Below are 16,929 nucleotides of genomic sequence, written 5' to 3'. Positions count from 1 at the left end.
AAAGGCTGTATTTCAAATGGCTGTATTTCAAATGCCTAATTCAAACCCCTGTATGTATGGGGGGATCACAAACGCCCTGAATCAGTGTAGGCCTGAAGTAAAGATTTCTTTGCACAAAATGGCTGTATTTCAAATGGCTGAATCAAACCCCTGTATGTATAGGGGGAATCACACACGCCCTGAATCAGTGTAGGCCTGAAATAAATATATCTTTGCACAATAAGGCTGTATTTCAAATGGCTGTATTTCAAATGCCTAATTCAAACCCCTGTATGTATAGGGGGGATCACACACGCCCTGAATCAGTGTAGGTCTGAAGTAAAGATTTATTTGCACAAAATGGCTGTATTTCAAATGGTTGTATTTCAAATGCCTAATTCAAACCCCTGTATGAATAGGGGGATCACACACACCCTTAATCAGTGTAGGCCTGAAGTAAATATATCTTTGCACAAAATGGCTTTATTTGAAATGGCTGCATTTCAAATGGCTGAATCAAACCCCTGTATGTATAGAGGGATCACACACGCCCTGAATTAGTGTAGGCCTGAAGTAAATATATCTTTACACAAAAAGGCTGTATTTCAAATGGCTGTATTTCAAATGCCTAATTCAAACTCCTGTATGTATAGGGGGGATTACAGACGCCCTAATTCAGTGTAGGACTGAAGTAAAGATTTCTTTGCACAAAATGGCTGTATTTTAAATGGCTGTATTTCAAATGGCTGAATCAAACCCCTGTATGTATAGGGGGAATAACACACGCCCTGAATCAGTGTAGGCCTGAAGTAAATATATCTTTGCACAAAAAGGCTGTATTTCAAATGGCTGTATTTCAAATGCCTAATTCAAACTACTGTATGTATTGGGGGGATCACACATGCCCTGAATCAGTGTGAGCCTGAAGTAAAGATTTATTTGCACAAAATGGCTGTATTTCAAATGGCTGTATTTCAAATGCCTAATTCAAACCCCTGTATGTTTAGGGGTGATCACACACGCCCTGAATCAGTGTAGGCCTGAAGTAAAGATTTCTTTGCACAAAATGGCTGTATTTCAAATGGCTGAATCAAACCCCTGTAAGCATAGGGGGGATCACACACGCCCTGAATCAGTGTTGGCCTGAAGTAAATATATCTTTGCACAAAAAGGCTGTATTTCAAATGGCTGTATTTCAAATGCCTAATTCAAACCCCTGTATGTATAGGGGGGATCACACACGCCCTGAATCAGTGTAGGCCTGAAGTAAAGATTTCTTTGCACAAAATGGCTGTATTTCAAATAGCTGTATTTCAAATGGCTGAATCAAACCCCTGTATGTTTAGGGGTGATCACACACGCCCTGAATCTGTGTAGGCCTGAAGTAAAGATTTCTTTGCACAAAATGGCTGTATTTCAAATGGCTGAATCAAACCCCTGTATGTATAGGGGGATCACACACGCCCTGAATCAGTGTAGGCCTGAAGTAAATATATCTTTGCACAAAAAGGCTGTATTTCAAATGGCTGTATTTCAAATTCCTAATTCAAACCCCTGTATGTATAGGGGGGATCACACACGCCCTGAATCAGTGTAGGCCTGAAATAAAGATTTCTTTGCACAAAATGGCTGTATTTCAAATGGCTGAATCAAACCCCTGTATGCATAGGGAGGATCACACACGCAGTGAATCAGTGTAGGCCTGAAGTAAATATATCTTTGCACAAAAAGGCTGTATTTCAAATGGCTGTATTTCAAATGCCTAATTTAAACCCCTGTATGTATAGGGGGGATCACAAACGCCCTGAATCAGTGTAGGCCTGAAGTAAAGATTTCTTTGCACAAAATGGCTGTATTTCAAATGGCTGTATTTCAAATGGCTGAATCAAACCCCTGTATGTATAGGGGGAATCACACACGCCCTGAATCAGTGTAGGCCTGAAATAAATATATCTTTGCACAAAATGGCTGTATTTCAAATAGCTGTATTTCAGATTCCTAATTCAAACCCCTGTATGTATAGGGAGGATCACACACGCCCTGAATCAGTGTAGGCCTGAAGTAAAGATTTCTTTGCACAAAATTGCTGTATTTCAAATGCCTAATTCAAACTCCTGTGTGTATAGGGGGGATCACACACGCCCTGAATCAGTGTAGGCCTGAAGTAAAGATTTCTTTGCACAAAATGGCTGTATTTCAAATGGCTGAATCAAACCCCTGTATGTATAGGGGGGATCACACACGCCCTGAATCAGTGTAGGCCTGAAGTAAAGATTACTTTACACAAAATGGCTGTATTTCAAATGGCTGAATCAAACCCCTGTATGTATAGGGGGGATCACACACGCCCTGAATCAGTGTAGGCCTGAAGTAAAGATTTCTTTGCACAAAATGGCTGTATTTCAAATGGCTGTATTTCAAATGGCTGAATCAAACCCCTGTATGTATATGGGAGATCACACACGCCCTGAATCAGTGTAGGCCTGAAGTAAATATATCTTTGCACAAAATGGCTGTATTTCTAATGGCTGTATTTCAAATGCCTAATTCAAACCCCTGTATGTATAGGGGGGATCACACACGCCCTGAATCAGTGTAGGCCTGAAGTAAAGATTTCTTTGCACAAAATGGCTGTATTTCAAATGGCTGTTTTTCAAATGCCTAATTCAAACCCCTCTATGTATAGGGGGGATCACACACGCCCTGAACCAGTGTAGGCCTGAAGTAAATATATCTTTTCACAAAATGGCTGTATTTCAAATGGCTGTATTTCAAATGCCTAATTCAAACCCCTGTATGTAGAGGGGATATCTCACAGGGTCTGAACCAGTGTAGGCCTGAATTCAATATTGGTGCACCAAATGTAACCCAAATGTATTAAGGGTGTTTCTCACAATGACATCTGCATCAAAGGCTGCCAACTAAATTTTTTGTGCCCAAATGACTGTTTATTTAAAAACTTAATTTGACAGCAGTATATAAGCCTTTAATTTTACACGTGCTGATGCTGCAAGGCCTGAAAATAGTGGTTTTTGTCAAAAGAGTGTGATTTTTTTTTCTTTTTTCATGTCTGGTGATCCTTTAAAAATCAAGGAAGACACGGAAACAAAAACGGAAACGGATCACGGAACAACGGAACCCCGTTTTGCGGACCGTGAAAAAATACTGTCGTGTGCATGAGGCCTGATACAGATGTTGTAGATTGCCAAAAAAAGTAATTTTTTGCTAACAGAATATGAAAGCTGTAGATGTTAAACTTGAATTTAACACTTGCAGAAATGGAAAATACAGTTTTTTTAAAAAAAAGAAAGTGTGTTTTTCAAACCCCAGAAAATGATGGGTGTATTTCTACCTTAAATTGCACACGGACTAATACAGATGTTGTAGATAGCCAAAAAAGTCATTTTTTTCTAACAGAAAATGAAAGCTGTAGATATTAAACTTGAATTTAACACCTGCAAACCTGGAAAATACAGTTTTTTGAAAAAAACAGTGTTTTTAAAACCCCAGAAAATGATGGGTGTATTTCTACCTTAAATTGCACACTGACTAATACAGATGTTGTAGTTTGCCCCCCAAAAATTGTGATTTGCAATCTCCCAAAAGCTCAGATGCAGTGCTGGTGCACTGAGCATGCATAAAATGGCCGCCGCCGCCACCCACCTAACTAACAGAATTCTAAAAGTTAGTATTTTTTTGTCAATGAGCTCAGGGCAGGGTAAAACAATAGTGCCCTGCACCCACACAACTATTTGTCTGCAGATCGCTGAGTTAGATTCTCTTCTATGCTCTCCCTGAAATCACAAGTCCAGCAGCATCCTCTCCCTACACTTGTAACAGCAGAGTGACGTGCAGCGCTACGTGACTCAAGCTTATATAGAGCCTGGGTCACATGCTGCTCTTGCCAATCACAGCCATTCCATTAGTAGGCATGGCTGTGATGGCCTCTTGGGGCAAGTAGTATGAAGCTTGTTGATTGGCTGCTGTGCAGCCTTTTAAAAAGCGCCAAGAAAGCGGCGAACACTGAACCCGAACCCGAACTTATACGGAAATGTTCGGGTTCGGGGTCCCAAAATCCTAAAGTTTGGTACGAACCCGAACTTTACAGTTCGGGTTCGCTCAACCCTACTCCTGAGTTATTATACTTTTTTCTTAATATGAAGATGATGCCTTTAATGCAATGAGACTTCACCATTGCTCTTGCACTGCTTTGCCCTGTCCATCAAAGCAGCCAAGGAGGTGCTGGCAACAAAAAGGATTGGAGCTTGGGTGCAACAAAAGCAATGGTGACACCCTAATTGTACTAATGGCCTAATTTGCATATTAAAATAAAGTATAATAACTCTGGAACAGAGCCTCAGATCAAGAAAAAAAAAAAAAAAGAGTGTTTTAGTCAGGTGAACTAAAGCTATGTGTCTATGCAAACAGTTATACAGATAGGGAGGTCGCTGCTGACAGATTCCCTTTAATAATAATATTTTCTTAAATGGGTTATCAAGGATTAAATGAGAATGGGATACATTACCAGATATATCATATATTGTTATTTTTTTGAGGAAAAGAAGTAAACAGTTTTTACTTAATCGTATGCAAACACTTTAAATACACTAAGGACTACACTTTTGTCATATTATAAAGATGTACACCACAACTATTGAAGTAAGGATAACTTAGAAAAATAGTGTAGCTTTCAACTCCAGTCTGTGTTATTGTTAGAATTTTGTCTCTCTGGAAATCAATGCTTTTGTAAAGATTCGACTAGTACAGTACTGGTCAGTTTTGATGACTACAATATATTTACCAAACTTTTTTTGTAAATTAGTATTTAACCGATTTTTGTCAGTAAATCACTCTCATCTAAAGTGAACACATAACCTTCTGTTCTTTTGGGATTTTAAATGGAAGACTTTTGCTCACCTCCCTCATTATCCTTGTTATCAGCACAAGAAGTTTCCATGGCAACATTGCATCCAGACCCTCTCCAGCCGGTCTGGCAGATACACTGCCAGCTGTTCTGACCAAGTGTGCACCTCCCATTGCCATTGCACAGATCAGGGCAGCCATCTGGTTGAAAAAAGGAAGAAGATAAGTATAAAAGATAGTGATCTGGACTACTGTAGATGACTGTGGTCTGCATAGATGATAATATGAATCCATTATCAAAGTTTGACGTGCTCTGCTAAAAATACCTTTAATAAATGGGTAGTAGGCTAAAGTTGCCCTGGTGAAACTTGTTTACACAGACTAAGGCCTCTTTCACACGGCCGTTTTTTTTTTCCGTTTTGCGGGCCGTTTTTTGCGGTCCGTATACGGTCCGTATACGGAACCATTGATTTCAATGGTTCCGCAAAAAAAACGGAATGTACTCCGTATGCATTCCGTTTCTGTATTTCCGTTTTTCCGTTCCGTTTTAACATAGAACATGTCCTATATTTGGCCGCAAATCACGTTCCGTGGGCTCCATTAAAGTCTATGGGTCCGCACAAAAATGGAATGCATACGGAAGTGCATCCGTATGTCTTCCGTATCCGTTCCGTTTTTTGCGGATCCATCTATTGAAAATGTTATGCCCAGCCCAATTTTTTCTATGTAATTACTGTATACTGTATTTGCCATACGGAAAAACGGAACGGAAAAACGGAACGGAAACGGAAACACAACGGAAACAAAAAACGGAACAACGGATCCGTTTAAAACGGACCGCAAAACACTGAAAAAGACATACTGTCGTGTGAAAGAGGCCTATACCGAGTCAAATCACATGTGATTTGACATGGTATTAGGCCTAGTTCACACAAACGTTTTTTTTGCGGGTGTACGGGTCGTTTTTTTGTGTTCCGTATACGGTCCGTATACGGAACCATTCATTTCAATGGTTCCGCAAAAAAACGGAATGTGTTCCGTATGCATTCCGTTTCCGCATTTCCGTTTTTCCGTTCCGTTGAAAGATAGAACATGTCCTATATTTGGCCGCACATCACGTTCCGTGGCTCTATTAAAGTCAATGGGTCCGCAAAAAAACTGAACACATACGGAAATGCATCCGTACGTCTTCCGTATCCGTTCCGGTTTTTTTGAACTATCTATTGAAAATGTTATGCCCAGCCCAATTTTTTCTATGTAATTACTGTATACTGTATATGCCATATGGAAAAACGGAACGGAAAAACGGAAAGGAAACGGAAACACAACGGAACTCAAAAACGGAACAACGGATCCGTGAAAAAAAGACCGCAAAAAACTATAAAAGCCATACGTTCGTGTGAACTAGGCCTTAGTCTGTGTAAACAAGTTTCACCAGGGCAACTTTAGCCTACTACCCATTTATTAAAGGTATTTTTAGCAGGGCACGTCAAACTTTGATACTCAATTACTTACGTGTACACTTTTTGATTATCATATGATATAATTCTTGATACATTTTTCATAATATGAGCCACAGCTATGCTTGCACCTTAAATCAACATTAGGCAGCCATATCAACTATGTACAGTATACTTTAGAAATCCAATATAAGGGTACTTTCACACTAGCGTTTTTCTTTTCCGGCGCTTAGTTCCGTCCTAGGGGCTCAAATCCGGAAAAGAACTGATCAGTTTTATCCTAATGCATTCTGAATGGAGAGTAATCCGTTCAGGATGCATCAGGATGTCTTCAGTTCAGTCTTTTTGACTGATCAGGCTTTTCAGAAAACCGTAGCATGTTGTTTTTTTTACCTCCGGCCAAAAATCCTGAAAACTTTGACTGAACGCCGGATCCGGTCTTTTTCCCATTGACTTGCATTAACGCCGGATCGAACCGGATCCGGCTTTTGCATGTTAAACCCGAAAAATGTGAAAAAAAATAAATGGCGGATCCGTTTTTTCCAATGCATTTTTTCATTGTGATCAAAATCCTGATCAGGATTCAAATGTAATCCGTTTTCACACGTTTTTCCGGATCCGGCGGGCAATTCCGGTGTTGGAATTGAACGCCAGATTTAAACAACACTAGTGTGAAAGTAGCCTAATCCACTCTAGCCTGTATTAAAAAAAAATCTCCCGTGCAAGCATCAACCCTATGAAAGTGAGTAAAATGAATGTTCACTTGGATATAAACCTTCTAGAATTCTGGTTTAATAGCAACATGTATTTGAAAAAAACACAGACAATTTTTATTCAACAAAAGAAAAATCAATTCTTTGCTAGAAATTAGTAAACTAGTTGTTGCCAATGGGTGTTTTCATGATATCTATGAAAAATGCACAGCTAGACTAATATGGTTTCTAACATATATACTGTTTTAAGATTCTGTGGTAATAGTCATAACAATGATAGTATAGTTCTATATGAATTTGGCTTTACCAGCATGCAGGTAAAATTGTTCCATACAAAAAAAGGTTTAGAAGGGAGAGCTGTTAGTCATTTGACCGACAATTACCTCAAGTTTATGGTTAACTTTAGGCAGGCATTGAAACAACAATTTTCTATTGGGAGAAGGCAGTTTGCCACCAGCCACCCCCATGGCCATAGCCTTTCTCTGGATAAGCCTGTACGTTGCACCCCTCTATATTTATTGCAATACAAACCTTCCTGTTGTTCTGGAGGCTTATTCCCACTTCTCCCCTACTCCTCTGAGCAGACATGGGTGCTGCATCACTCTTCTGTCTGGCAGCCAAGACTGGTTTCTTTTTCCTCTGCTACTGATAGCAAGCATGGGCACCAAAATTCCATATGCTTTCCTTTCAGGTGGTGGCCTGCTCCTGCTTTCCAGGTTCCCCCTCCTGTCTCTCCACATGCCTATGGCTGAAACTTGTGTGTGTTTAAGGCACCTTCACCAGGTGCATGTGCCTGAGCTTTAGATATTCTACTGTTTGCTAGTCCTATTCTGTCTGTCTTCCTGTGTAATGATTTGTTTACCGACTCTGACCCTTCACTGGCTGTCCCCACTACTTCTTGTTCATCATATCAACCCCCAGCTGCTTGCCTGACCTCAGACTTGTTTCTCAGATACACACAAACTCTGTATAACAGTTCTTTTGTCCAGCTCACCGGTTCGGTATGTGTTGTCCCGTGTGCACGGAGTTCAACCAGCAAGTTCCTGGATAGGTCAAAGAAGCAAAGAAAACGGTACCAGCACTGCAATTTTTTCTCAATAAAATTGTCCTCTTTATTTCCGTAACAATATCAAAATGCAGACAATTTCAGAAACAAGCAACTGTTTATGCATTTCGGAGACCTTCTCCTTAGTCGTAACAATGTGGTCTGTGGGTTTGAAAAATTTAAATAACCATGTACCCTCCCCCAACAAGTGGGTGGTGGTAACATGACATCACAACCTGATCAACCCACAGACACACACCTGTTGTCTCATACTTAGTGAACATGTTGAATTAAAATATCCCCACATGATGAGTTTCTACATAGCTTTGGGCTGAGTCTGACTACACCATTATGGCTAGCAATAAGCCTATAGACATTGGCGGCCCAGCTCAAAGTGAAAGAAAACGCATCATGTGACTTGGGACAATACAAATACAATATACCACTTAAAAGAAAAACAAGACAGTAGAATTCTCTACATTCAAAAGGTATCATGGAGACCTACATCTTATTGTTAATATTTTGAAATTCTTACGGAAATAAAGAGGAAGATTTTATTGAGAAAAATTGCAGTGCTGGAACCGTTTTCTTTGCTTCTTTGACACACCAACTCTGCCTGCCCTAGCCTTGGCCTGTTTCCTGACTACTAGTATTGCCAGATGCCCTGGCGCTTCACTGTGGGTCAGCTGCCAACTTCATCTAGGACTATTACAAGAGGTAGCGGCCTGCTGGTTCCTTTGTATCGAAGGCCAGATCCCATTACAGGGGTTAAAGGGTGAAAATCAATCAGGAGACCGCCAGAGCAATACCCTTAGATTTAGCCCTAAGTCAGACTGGTTAGTTGGCACAGTGGGTGAACCCCCACTGTCCATTACATTTCCCTTCTATGTGGCTACTGGATAGTATGGTTACACATCATGACAAACTCACTTTTTATGCATTAAAAATGGAAAAAAATACCGTTATTCTGTCTGTTGATCCAAAAGCATGCAGTTTAGCTACTGAAAATATATGACTGTGATAAGGAACCGACCCATTGGAACAACATCCCCTAGCAATCAGTCCCATGATTGAAAGTCTATGTCATAGTATATTTAATTACGTTTATTGTACTTCCAAATGTAGCAGGACTTCAAAATGTATAATTTCCATGTGTCATATCCTGCTCCTACCCTGTGATAATCACAAGTGACAGAGTAGGTGATTTTACTGTTTAAACACCAAGGAACATATTATTTGCAAAACTCAGTTGCTACCTTCAATTTGAACCTCCAGGCTTTTTATGTGCAATGTCACATATATTTTCAGCACTATAGTAAACGGGCTAAATAATTATAAATAATTATAATTATGGTATGCTTCTGTCTGCAGTTTGCTGATAGAGACAAAAGAGTATATGGTGTGGTGCAATCAAATGTAAATATAGCATAAAATTTGTGGTTCCTGAACTCCAATAAAATCCTCTTCTTAACAAAAAAAATACAAGGAGGTTTCCGGTTCCTGTGCTACCATGTGAGGACGCAGCTAGCGGAGCTCTTCGGTAATAGCGGTGCCACGAGCGTCATTGCAAAGCGAAAGTGATGTGGGACCGACCCCAGAATATCACCTTCGGTCATATGGATCGGTACCTGCTGAGAAGTGGACAGAAATCCACGGGATCTCAGGGATCCTCCTCACCGAGTTCAGACAAGATGGCGGCCAGTCAACCCTTGATATTTCAAGATGAACACTCGCAGGAACTCACAGCACCTCCGGGGGACATGGACCCACTGGATTATAAGAAACTCGCCATTAAAGTGGCGTTGCGTATCATGCCGGATATATAAAGGACTCTGGAAACCACGATATTGGCCTCGTTTACTTCGCTGAGAGAAGAGGTGGGCCAAAACAGCCTTCAAGTGAACACCTTACAACAAGAGGTAGGCTCTCTGCACTCTTGTACTGGGGATTTAAAGGATAACTGTCACATGTAGACCCTAATTTCAATTTTCATATATGTAGTTACTAATAACATGATATTCCAGAATCAGTTACTATTAGACTGACTTACCCCATATTTAATAAGATTCAGCCCTTAGCAACCAGTCTGCATAAAACTGCAATCTCACTATTCAGTTAAGATGGCCGCCACTGCCCTCACCCTGAGGCTAATCCCGCCTGCCCTCACTAGTCAGTAACAATAGCCCCCCAAAAGTGTCAGTAACCAGAGCCGTCCCCCTAAAGGGTTAATCTCCTGCAGCACAAAGGGGTCCTCTTACCACATGTTGCTTTCATTTATTCACTGAGCAGATGGCAGATCTCCCTTCCATGTTGTGCGCTGGTTCAACTCTGCCTTCTCCAGCTCTGCTGAGTGAGGGAGTGTCTTCCAAGTGCAGGGACAGGGAGAAGTGCACACAGCCCAGGCACTGTTATCAGCTGCTGGGGAGGACCTGGCTTTAATAATTTATTTACAGTCCCTGGCTGTCAGTAATCTGACCTTGCACGCAGCCTGCTTCTGCGTCCTCCGTCCTTCAACAGATAGACGGAACATGCCTAGCAACCCTATTTTAAGCACAGGTAAAAGTAGGCAGTACAGGGGACAAAAATGTGGAATTAAGGGGTAATTGAATACACAGTGAAAAGTTGAAATAGGGCCACCAAGGTGATATTAATCACCACAATCTAATACTCCAAAAAAAAAAAAATACAACAGTTATACTTTAAGCTCCACTCTCCAAACCATTCATGTCCTCCACTGGACTACGGGATATCTGGCGCTTATTTCACCCGGATGACAGGGAATACACACACCCATCAGGCATGGTCTCGAATTGACTATTTACTTACCTGTACAAGTACAACATGTAGGGTCCTCGCAGCAGAGATACATGAGTTGGTTATCTCTGATCACTCACCCATTTCTATATGTTTTCAGAATTCCTATCCAAGGGGAGTGGATTTTATCTGGCGTTTTCCTTTGTTCCTGGCAAATGACAAAATTTTAAGACATTCTGCAAGGTTGGTGGTTTGAGTTTCAAGGGAATAACCCCCCGGTGCATCAGATGTTTCGACTCATTGGGAAACAGCAAAAGCGGTATTGAGAGGGAGGATAATAGGCTACATTAGTAATTTGCGCAAAGTGGTCTCCAGATAATACCTGGAAGTATCTTTGGCAACATACACATCTTCCTAAAAGGTCTTTACACTAGCCCAATGGCGAGAATACATACAGGAGGTTTTCTGTCCCCCATTTTCCCGCTCCAAAGAGGTATCATACAGAGGTGTCCTTTATCCTCGTTGCTATTTGACTTAGCCTTAGAACCCTTAGCTAGACTCTTGGAGGACTCTGACTTATATTCGGGTATTAGAGTAGGTAAGAAAGAGGTCAAATTAGCATTATGTGCTGATGACCTATTGATATTTATGTCAACTCCTCAGCAGCACTTGGGTCCATTGGTAGATTAGCTTCAAAGTTTTGGCCTTCTCTCAGGATATAACATCAACTCCTCCAAGAGTGAAATTTTGGAGCTCCATGCCAAAAACCCTCCTAGCCTATGGCTATCGAGTGGTTTCACTCATACTACAGTTAAACAACATATAACGTACCTGGGGTTAAGGATTGGTAGGCTACCTATCTCATTGTATACCCTCAATTATCCACCGTTGATTGGAAAGATAACGGCGGAACTAGAAAAATGGCATAATCTTCCCTTGTCTTGTTTAGGCAGATGCCATTTGATCAAAATGATGAGTTTCTTCAAACTATTGTACCGCCTTCAAACTCTCCCAATCTTGCTAAAACATGCCGACATTAACATCTTGAACAAGGCTTTCACTAGATTCATATGGGCAGGTAACCATCCCCAGATCTCTTTGCAAAAACTAATGCTCTGGAACAGAATCCAAATCTTCGCTAATTCTACCAATCCAACCATAATAAACCAGGTCTAAGTTGAAATCGCAATGCGATTACTTCAAGTTATATTAATCGCATTGCGATTTTAACTTAATTCTCACATCCGACAGTACATTCTAGTATGGAGGCGTTCCCATGGTGATGGGGAGGCTCCATGAGCACGGAAGTCGGCAGAAGCGGCAACGGGCACTGACTGGAGCAGCTAGGAAGCCAGATCTAAGTTGAAATCGCAATGCGATTACTTCAAGTTATATTGATCGCATTGCGATTTCAACTATGAGCTGTGTTTCTAATGGGTCAGCTTGCTAGAATTAACAAAGTTAAAAAATATGGAATATAGCAGTGCTAAGTTGAAATCGCAATTTGATTAATATAACTTGAAGTAATCGCATTGCGATTTCAACTTAGACCTGGTTTATTATGGTTGGCTTGGTAGAATTAGCGAAGATAGCGAATATGACGAATGTATTTGTCATATTCCTCAAAACGAAGATAACAAAGTATTCTCCATCTTCGTTTTAGCTCCATATTCGTCAACTTCGCTAATTCTAGCAATCAAATAGGAAAGTTGACTAGAGACAGCTAAGTTTTTAATTCGCTATGTGATAATATTACTTTGCTTTTTTTTTAAATAAATAAAATAATTATAATACTTGATAATTATTATAATTATTCTATTTATTTTTAAAAAAGTAATATAATCGTGAATTAAACACAGCTGTCTCTATAGTCAACTTTCCTATTTGATTGCTAGAATTAGCGAAGTTGACGAATATGGAGCTAAAACGAAGATGGAAAATACTTCGTTATCTTCGTTTTGATGAATATGACGAATATATTAGTCATATTCGTCACCTTCGCTAATTCTAGATATTAAACCAATAGGAAAGTTACCTTAAGTTAAAATCGCAAGACTATTTAAATCGCATCTTAATCGCGATAACTAGAATAATGACGAGTATTGGATTTCGACGAATATGAGACGAATATTCAAGCGAATATTCACGAATTTCGTCGAAATCGAATATGGCACCTCCCGCTCATCACTATCTGTGCTTTGAGTGTTGCTAATTTTGATTTACATTGTCTTGAATTAGTGAAACTATATATTTGCACATTGTACACTTGAAGAAATAAGCAAAGTTTTAAAAAATTAGATTCGGTAACTTTGCTGAATTTTTCTGCAAAAATTTGTTTAGGTATGACTTAATCTGTCACAAAGCATGTTAAATCAGGCCTATGCCGACCTGCAGTTAAACTTTAGGGAGAATATTTTCTGGTGTACATCACTGTGCAGTGCAGCAACATGCATAGCTAGTCCTTTCTGGCAGCAAAACAGTTACTATGTGTCAGAATGACAGACAGGTCACATATATAAACGTGCATATCATCATGCAGGCCACCAACATTCCTAGCTAACACCTAGATTAAGTCATACAGCATTCTTCAGTAAAGCAAAAAAAAAAAAAAAAAAAACGCTGGAACAAAGTAAGGAGATGGAAGCAGTGCCAAAAAAGTAGTGGATAGAAAAAGGGTTTTTTAATCCATGTTGAGGCAGTGCAAACACATGCGTTTGAATCCCTTCTGTTAGCTGTAAAATGACTGTGCATCACTATTAGGCTAAGTTATTTGGTTAGTTATTCTCATCATCAGTTATTGTCAGCCCAAAGCAGCTGCTGGTCAAAACCACAGAACAGGTGCAGATCTATTCATGATACCTAATTCGAGAGTAGGCTTGGCTCCTGTGTTTGCCTCACAATTAGTTCCATCACAATTTGATCTATCAGAAGAACAGGCCAAAAAAAACTGAATTTGGTCAGCATTTGACTTTGGGCTTTGGGTTCGGGAACCGAACTTGACCCGAACTTGACCCCTAACCCGAACCCCATTGAAGTCAATAAGGACCCGAACTTTTGGGCACTAAAATGGCTCTAAAATAGTCCTGGAAAGGGCTAGAGGGCTGCAAAAGGCATCAAAATGTGCTTAAGAGCTTGGCAACTGTTCTGCAAACAAATGTGGATAGGGAAATGACTTAAAATAACATAAAATACAGAAAAATTAAAAATAACAATCTGGATCTAGGAGTAGGAGGTTAAGGAGGCGGTGGATGGGTGTATGTGGCGGTGTAGGTTGACGTGGCGGTGTAGGTGGAAGCAGCGGTGCAGGAGGAATAGGTAGCCAACACTGATTTGTGTTATTTTTTATTTTTAAATTGGGGTATCCCAAAATATTGGGACATATAACAAAATAAAACAAAGAATAAGTGCACTTAAGTACAAGAATGGATGGTTGAGGCTGGTATAAATGTCTATTATGCACAAGGTACGGACAAGTCCTGTGGGATCCATGCCTGGTTCATTTTAATAAACGTAAGCTTGTTCACATTGGCTGTGGCCTGTGATAATGTTCTCTGCCGTGCAAAACACGTTCACACTATACACTGGCTGCAGGGCAGGTCAGCACCTCCAAGGCTGACAAAGCTTTTCCACATTTTGGCCATGCTAACCCTGCCTTCTCAGGTGCTGGTGGTGCCCCAGTTGCGTTGGCGACCTCTTCCTCCTCCTCTGCCTTCGCCTTGTGCTTCCACTGTGCAACCGCTGTCAGGTGGAAATGCTATCATCAGCGTGCGCTTGTAGTCGCACATCTTCCGATCAGTAACAGATGTTTTCACAAAATTTTGTTCCCTGTCAGCAATGCAGAGCAGGGGTTCATTTACGGCAAAAGGGGGATCTTGTCAGCCAGGCACAGCAGGGGTTCATTCACGGCAAAAGGGGGTTCAATGTCACCCAGCAATAGAACAGAGGATTTTAAGAGATTTAGCCCCCTGTCACCCAGGCACAGCAGGGGTTCATTCACGGCAAAAGGGGGTTCATGTCACCCAGCAATAGAACAGAGGATTTTGAGAGATTTAGGCCCCTGTCACCCAGGCACAGCAGAGGTTCATTCACGGCAAAAGTAGGTTCTTGTCACCCAGCAATAGAACAGAGGATTTTGAGAGATTTAGGCCCCTGTCACTCAGGAACAGCAGGGGTTTATTCATGGCAAAAGTGGGTTCTTGTCACCCAGCAATAGAACAGAGGATTTTGAGAGATTTAGGCCCCTGTCACCCAGACACAGCAGGGGTTCATTCACGGCAAAAGGGGCTTCATGTCCCCCAGCAATAGAACAGAGGATTTTGAGAGATTTAGGCCCCTGTCACCCAGGCACAGCAGGGGTTCATTCACGGCAAAAGGGGGTTCATGTCACCCAACAATAGAACAGTGGATTTTGAGAGATTTAGGCCCCTGTCACCCAGGCACAGCAGGGGTTCATTCACGGCAAAAGGGGGATCTTGTCACCCAGCAATAGAACAGAGGATTTTGAGAGATTTAGGCCCCTGTCACCCAGGCACAGCAGGGGTTCATTTACGGCAAAAGGGGGTTCATGTCACCCAGCAATATAACAGAGGATTTTGAGAGATTTAGGCCCCTGTCACCCAGGCACAGCAGGGGTTCATTCACGGCAAAAAGGGGATCTTGTCACCCAGCAATAGAACAGAGGATTTTGAGAGATTTAGGCCCCTGTCACATAGGTACAGCAGGGGTTCATTCACAGCAAAAGGGGGTTCATGTCACCCAACAATAGAACAGAGGATTTTGAGAGATTTAGTCCCCTGTCACCCAGGCACAGCAGGGGTTCATTCACGGCAAAAGGGGGGTCATGTCACCCAGCAATAGAACAGATGAATTTGAGAGATTAAGGCCCCTTTCACCCAGGCACAGCAGGGGTTCATTCACGGCAAAAGGAGGAGGAGGAGCTGTGTTTCTGCCTCTGTGCTGCACTCTGTGAGAGGATCCAGAGCCTGATATCGTGTGCTGGGGGATACGCTGCCCTTTCCCCAGGGGGTGGCGTGTTCTCCAGGTATGGATCCTCGAGCCCCTGACTGCCGCCGTTTATCTACACGTGCCGGCAGCCATAATGGAACCCCGCGTGCGGCAGGAAGACCCCCTGAAACTGGAGACTTACCTCCTGATTCTCCAGCATCAAGAATCAGCGGCAATGTGACATCGGCGGCCAGTGGAAAGCCTCAGAGAACCCCGCAGCGTGCGGCTGCAAAGCCGCAGGGAACAGGTGACAACCCCGCTCAGACTGCGGGCAGGAGAGGAGCAGCAACCAGGAGCAGCAGAGATCCACTGCAGGAATCCCTGTGTGACTCCAGCAATGCACCGGGCGGGGTCAGGAGAGGTCCTGGGAGGAAAACAAGCCTAGGATCCTCTCCGAGCTCCTCTTCAGAGCAGATAACTCTGCACCCAGGAAAGCTGGATGGAAAAGAAAGGCCCGCTGCTGAGCAGGCAGCGGGTGAGCAGAGAGCAGAGCCGGCGGGTCAGGTTGCTGCACAAGCAGCCTGCGAAGTCTCTGGACCAGGAAAAGCTGCAGGAATGGAGCCTGGAACCCCAAAGGGTGAGGTATGTGAAGCTGGGAGTAGTATTTCTGTGCCTCAGCCCAGAAGGGGTGCTTCAGGTGTAACTAGCAGTGACTTAGCTCCTGGTGTGGTTGCTGGTGTTTCTGGCTCTTCTCCTGGTATCTCCTCTGGTGTACAAGCTGGAGAGGCCAGGAGACTGTTTAATTGGGGTGTCATGAGCCCCACTGAAACCCCCTCATTATACTCATCAAGGGTGGCGTATTTTTTAAACCAGTATGAGGAGGTAAAGAAGCAATTAAAACGACTTCAATTGCAGTATAAGAATGTGAAAGTTCAGGACAACATGTTACCAAGAAGTAAAAAAGCGGTCCTCTCCTCCAGGCTGGAGAAGCTGGAGGAGGAGATTGCGACTTTGGAGGAAAAGAGGGCCTCTATAGTGAAAAATGGAGGGCCGTTTATGGAAAAATTTAAAAATGACTGTCGGTTTGAAAGCATGTCTGGCTCCAGTCCGTTAGGGCTGCGGTCTGGAAGCCAGAGGACGGTGAAGGAGTCGGCGGTGGAATCAGAGGTGG

At 42.1% G+C, this 16,929-nt stretch overlaps 1 protein-coding gene across 1 annotated transcript in view; it reads right to left on the bottom strand.

Moving 5' to 3' along the window:
- TENM2 (teneurin transmembrane protein 2) overlaps positions 1 to 16,929 on the bottom strand; it is a 3,383,593-nt gene that overhangs the window by 925,674 nt on the left and 2,440,990 nt on the right. Inside the window, exon 13 of the mRNA XM_040404927.1 lies at positions 4,897 to 5,043. Within this exon, the coding sequence (XP_040260861.1) occupies positions 4,897 to 5,043 (147 nt within the window). The remainder of the gene's footprint in view (positions 1 to 4,896; positions 5,044 to 16,929) is intronic.

This window comes from Bufo bufo, chromosome 1 (genome assembly GCF_905171765.1).
Source record: "Bufo bufo chromosome 1, aBufBuf1.1, whole genome shotgun sequence".
Classification (NCBI taxonomy): domain Eukaryota; kingdom Metazoa; phylum Chordata; class Amphibia; order Anura; family Bufonidae; genus Bufo; species Bufo bufo.
This window is presented reverse-complemented; position numbering and strand designations above follow the sequence as displayed.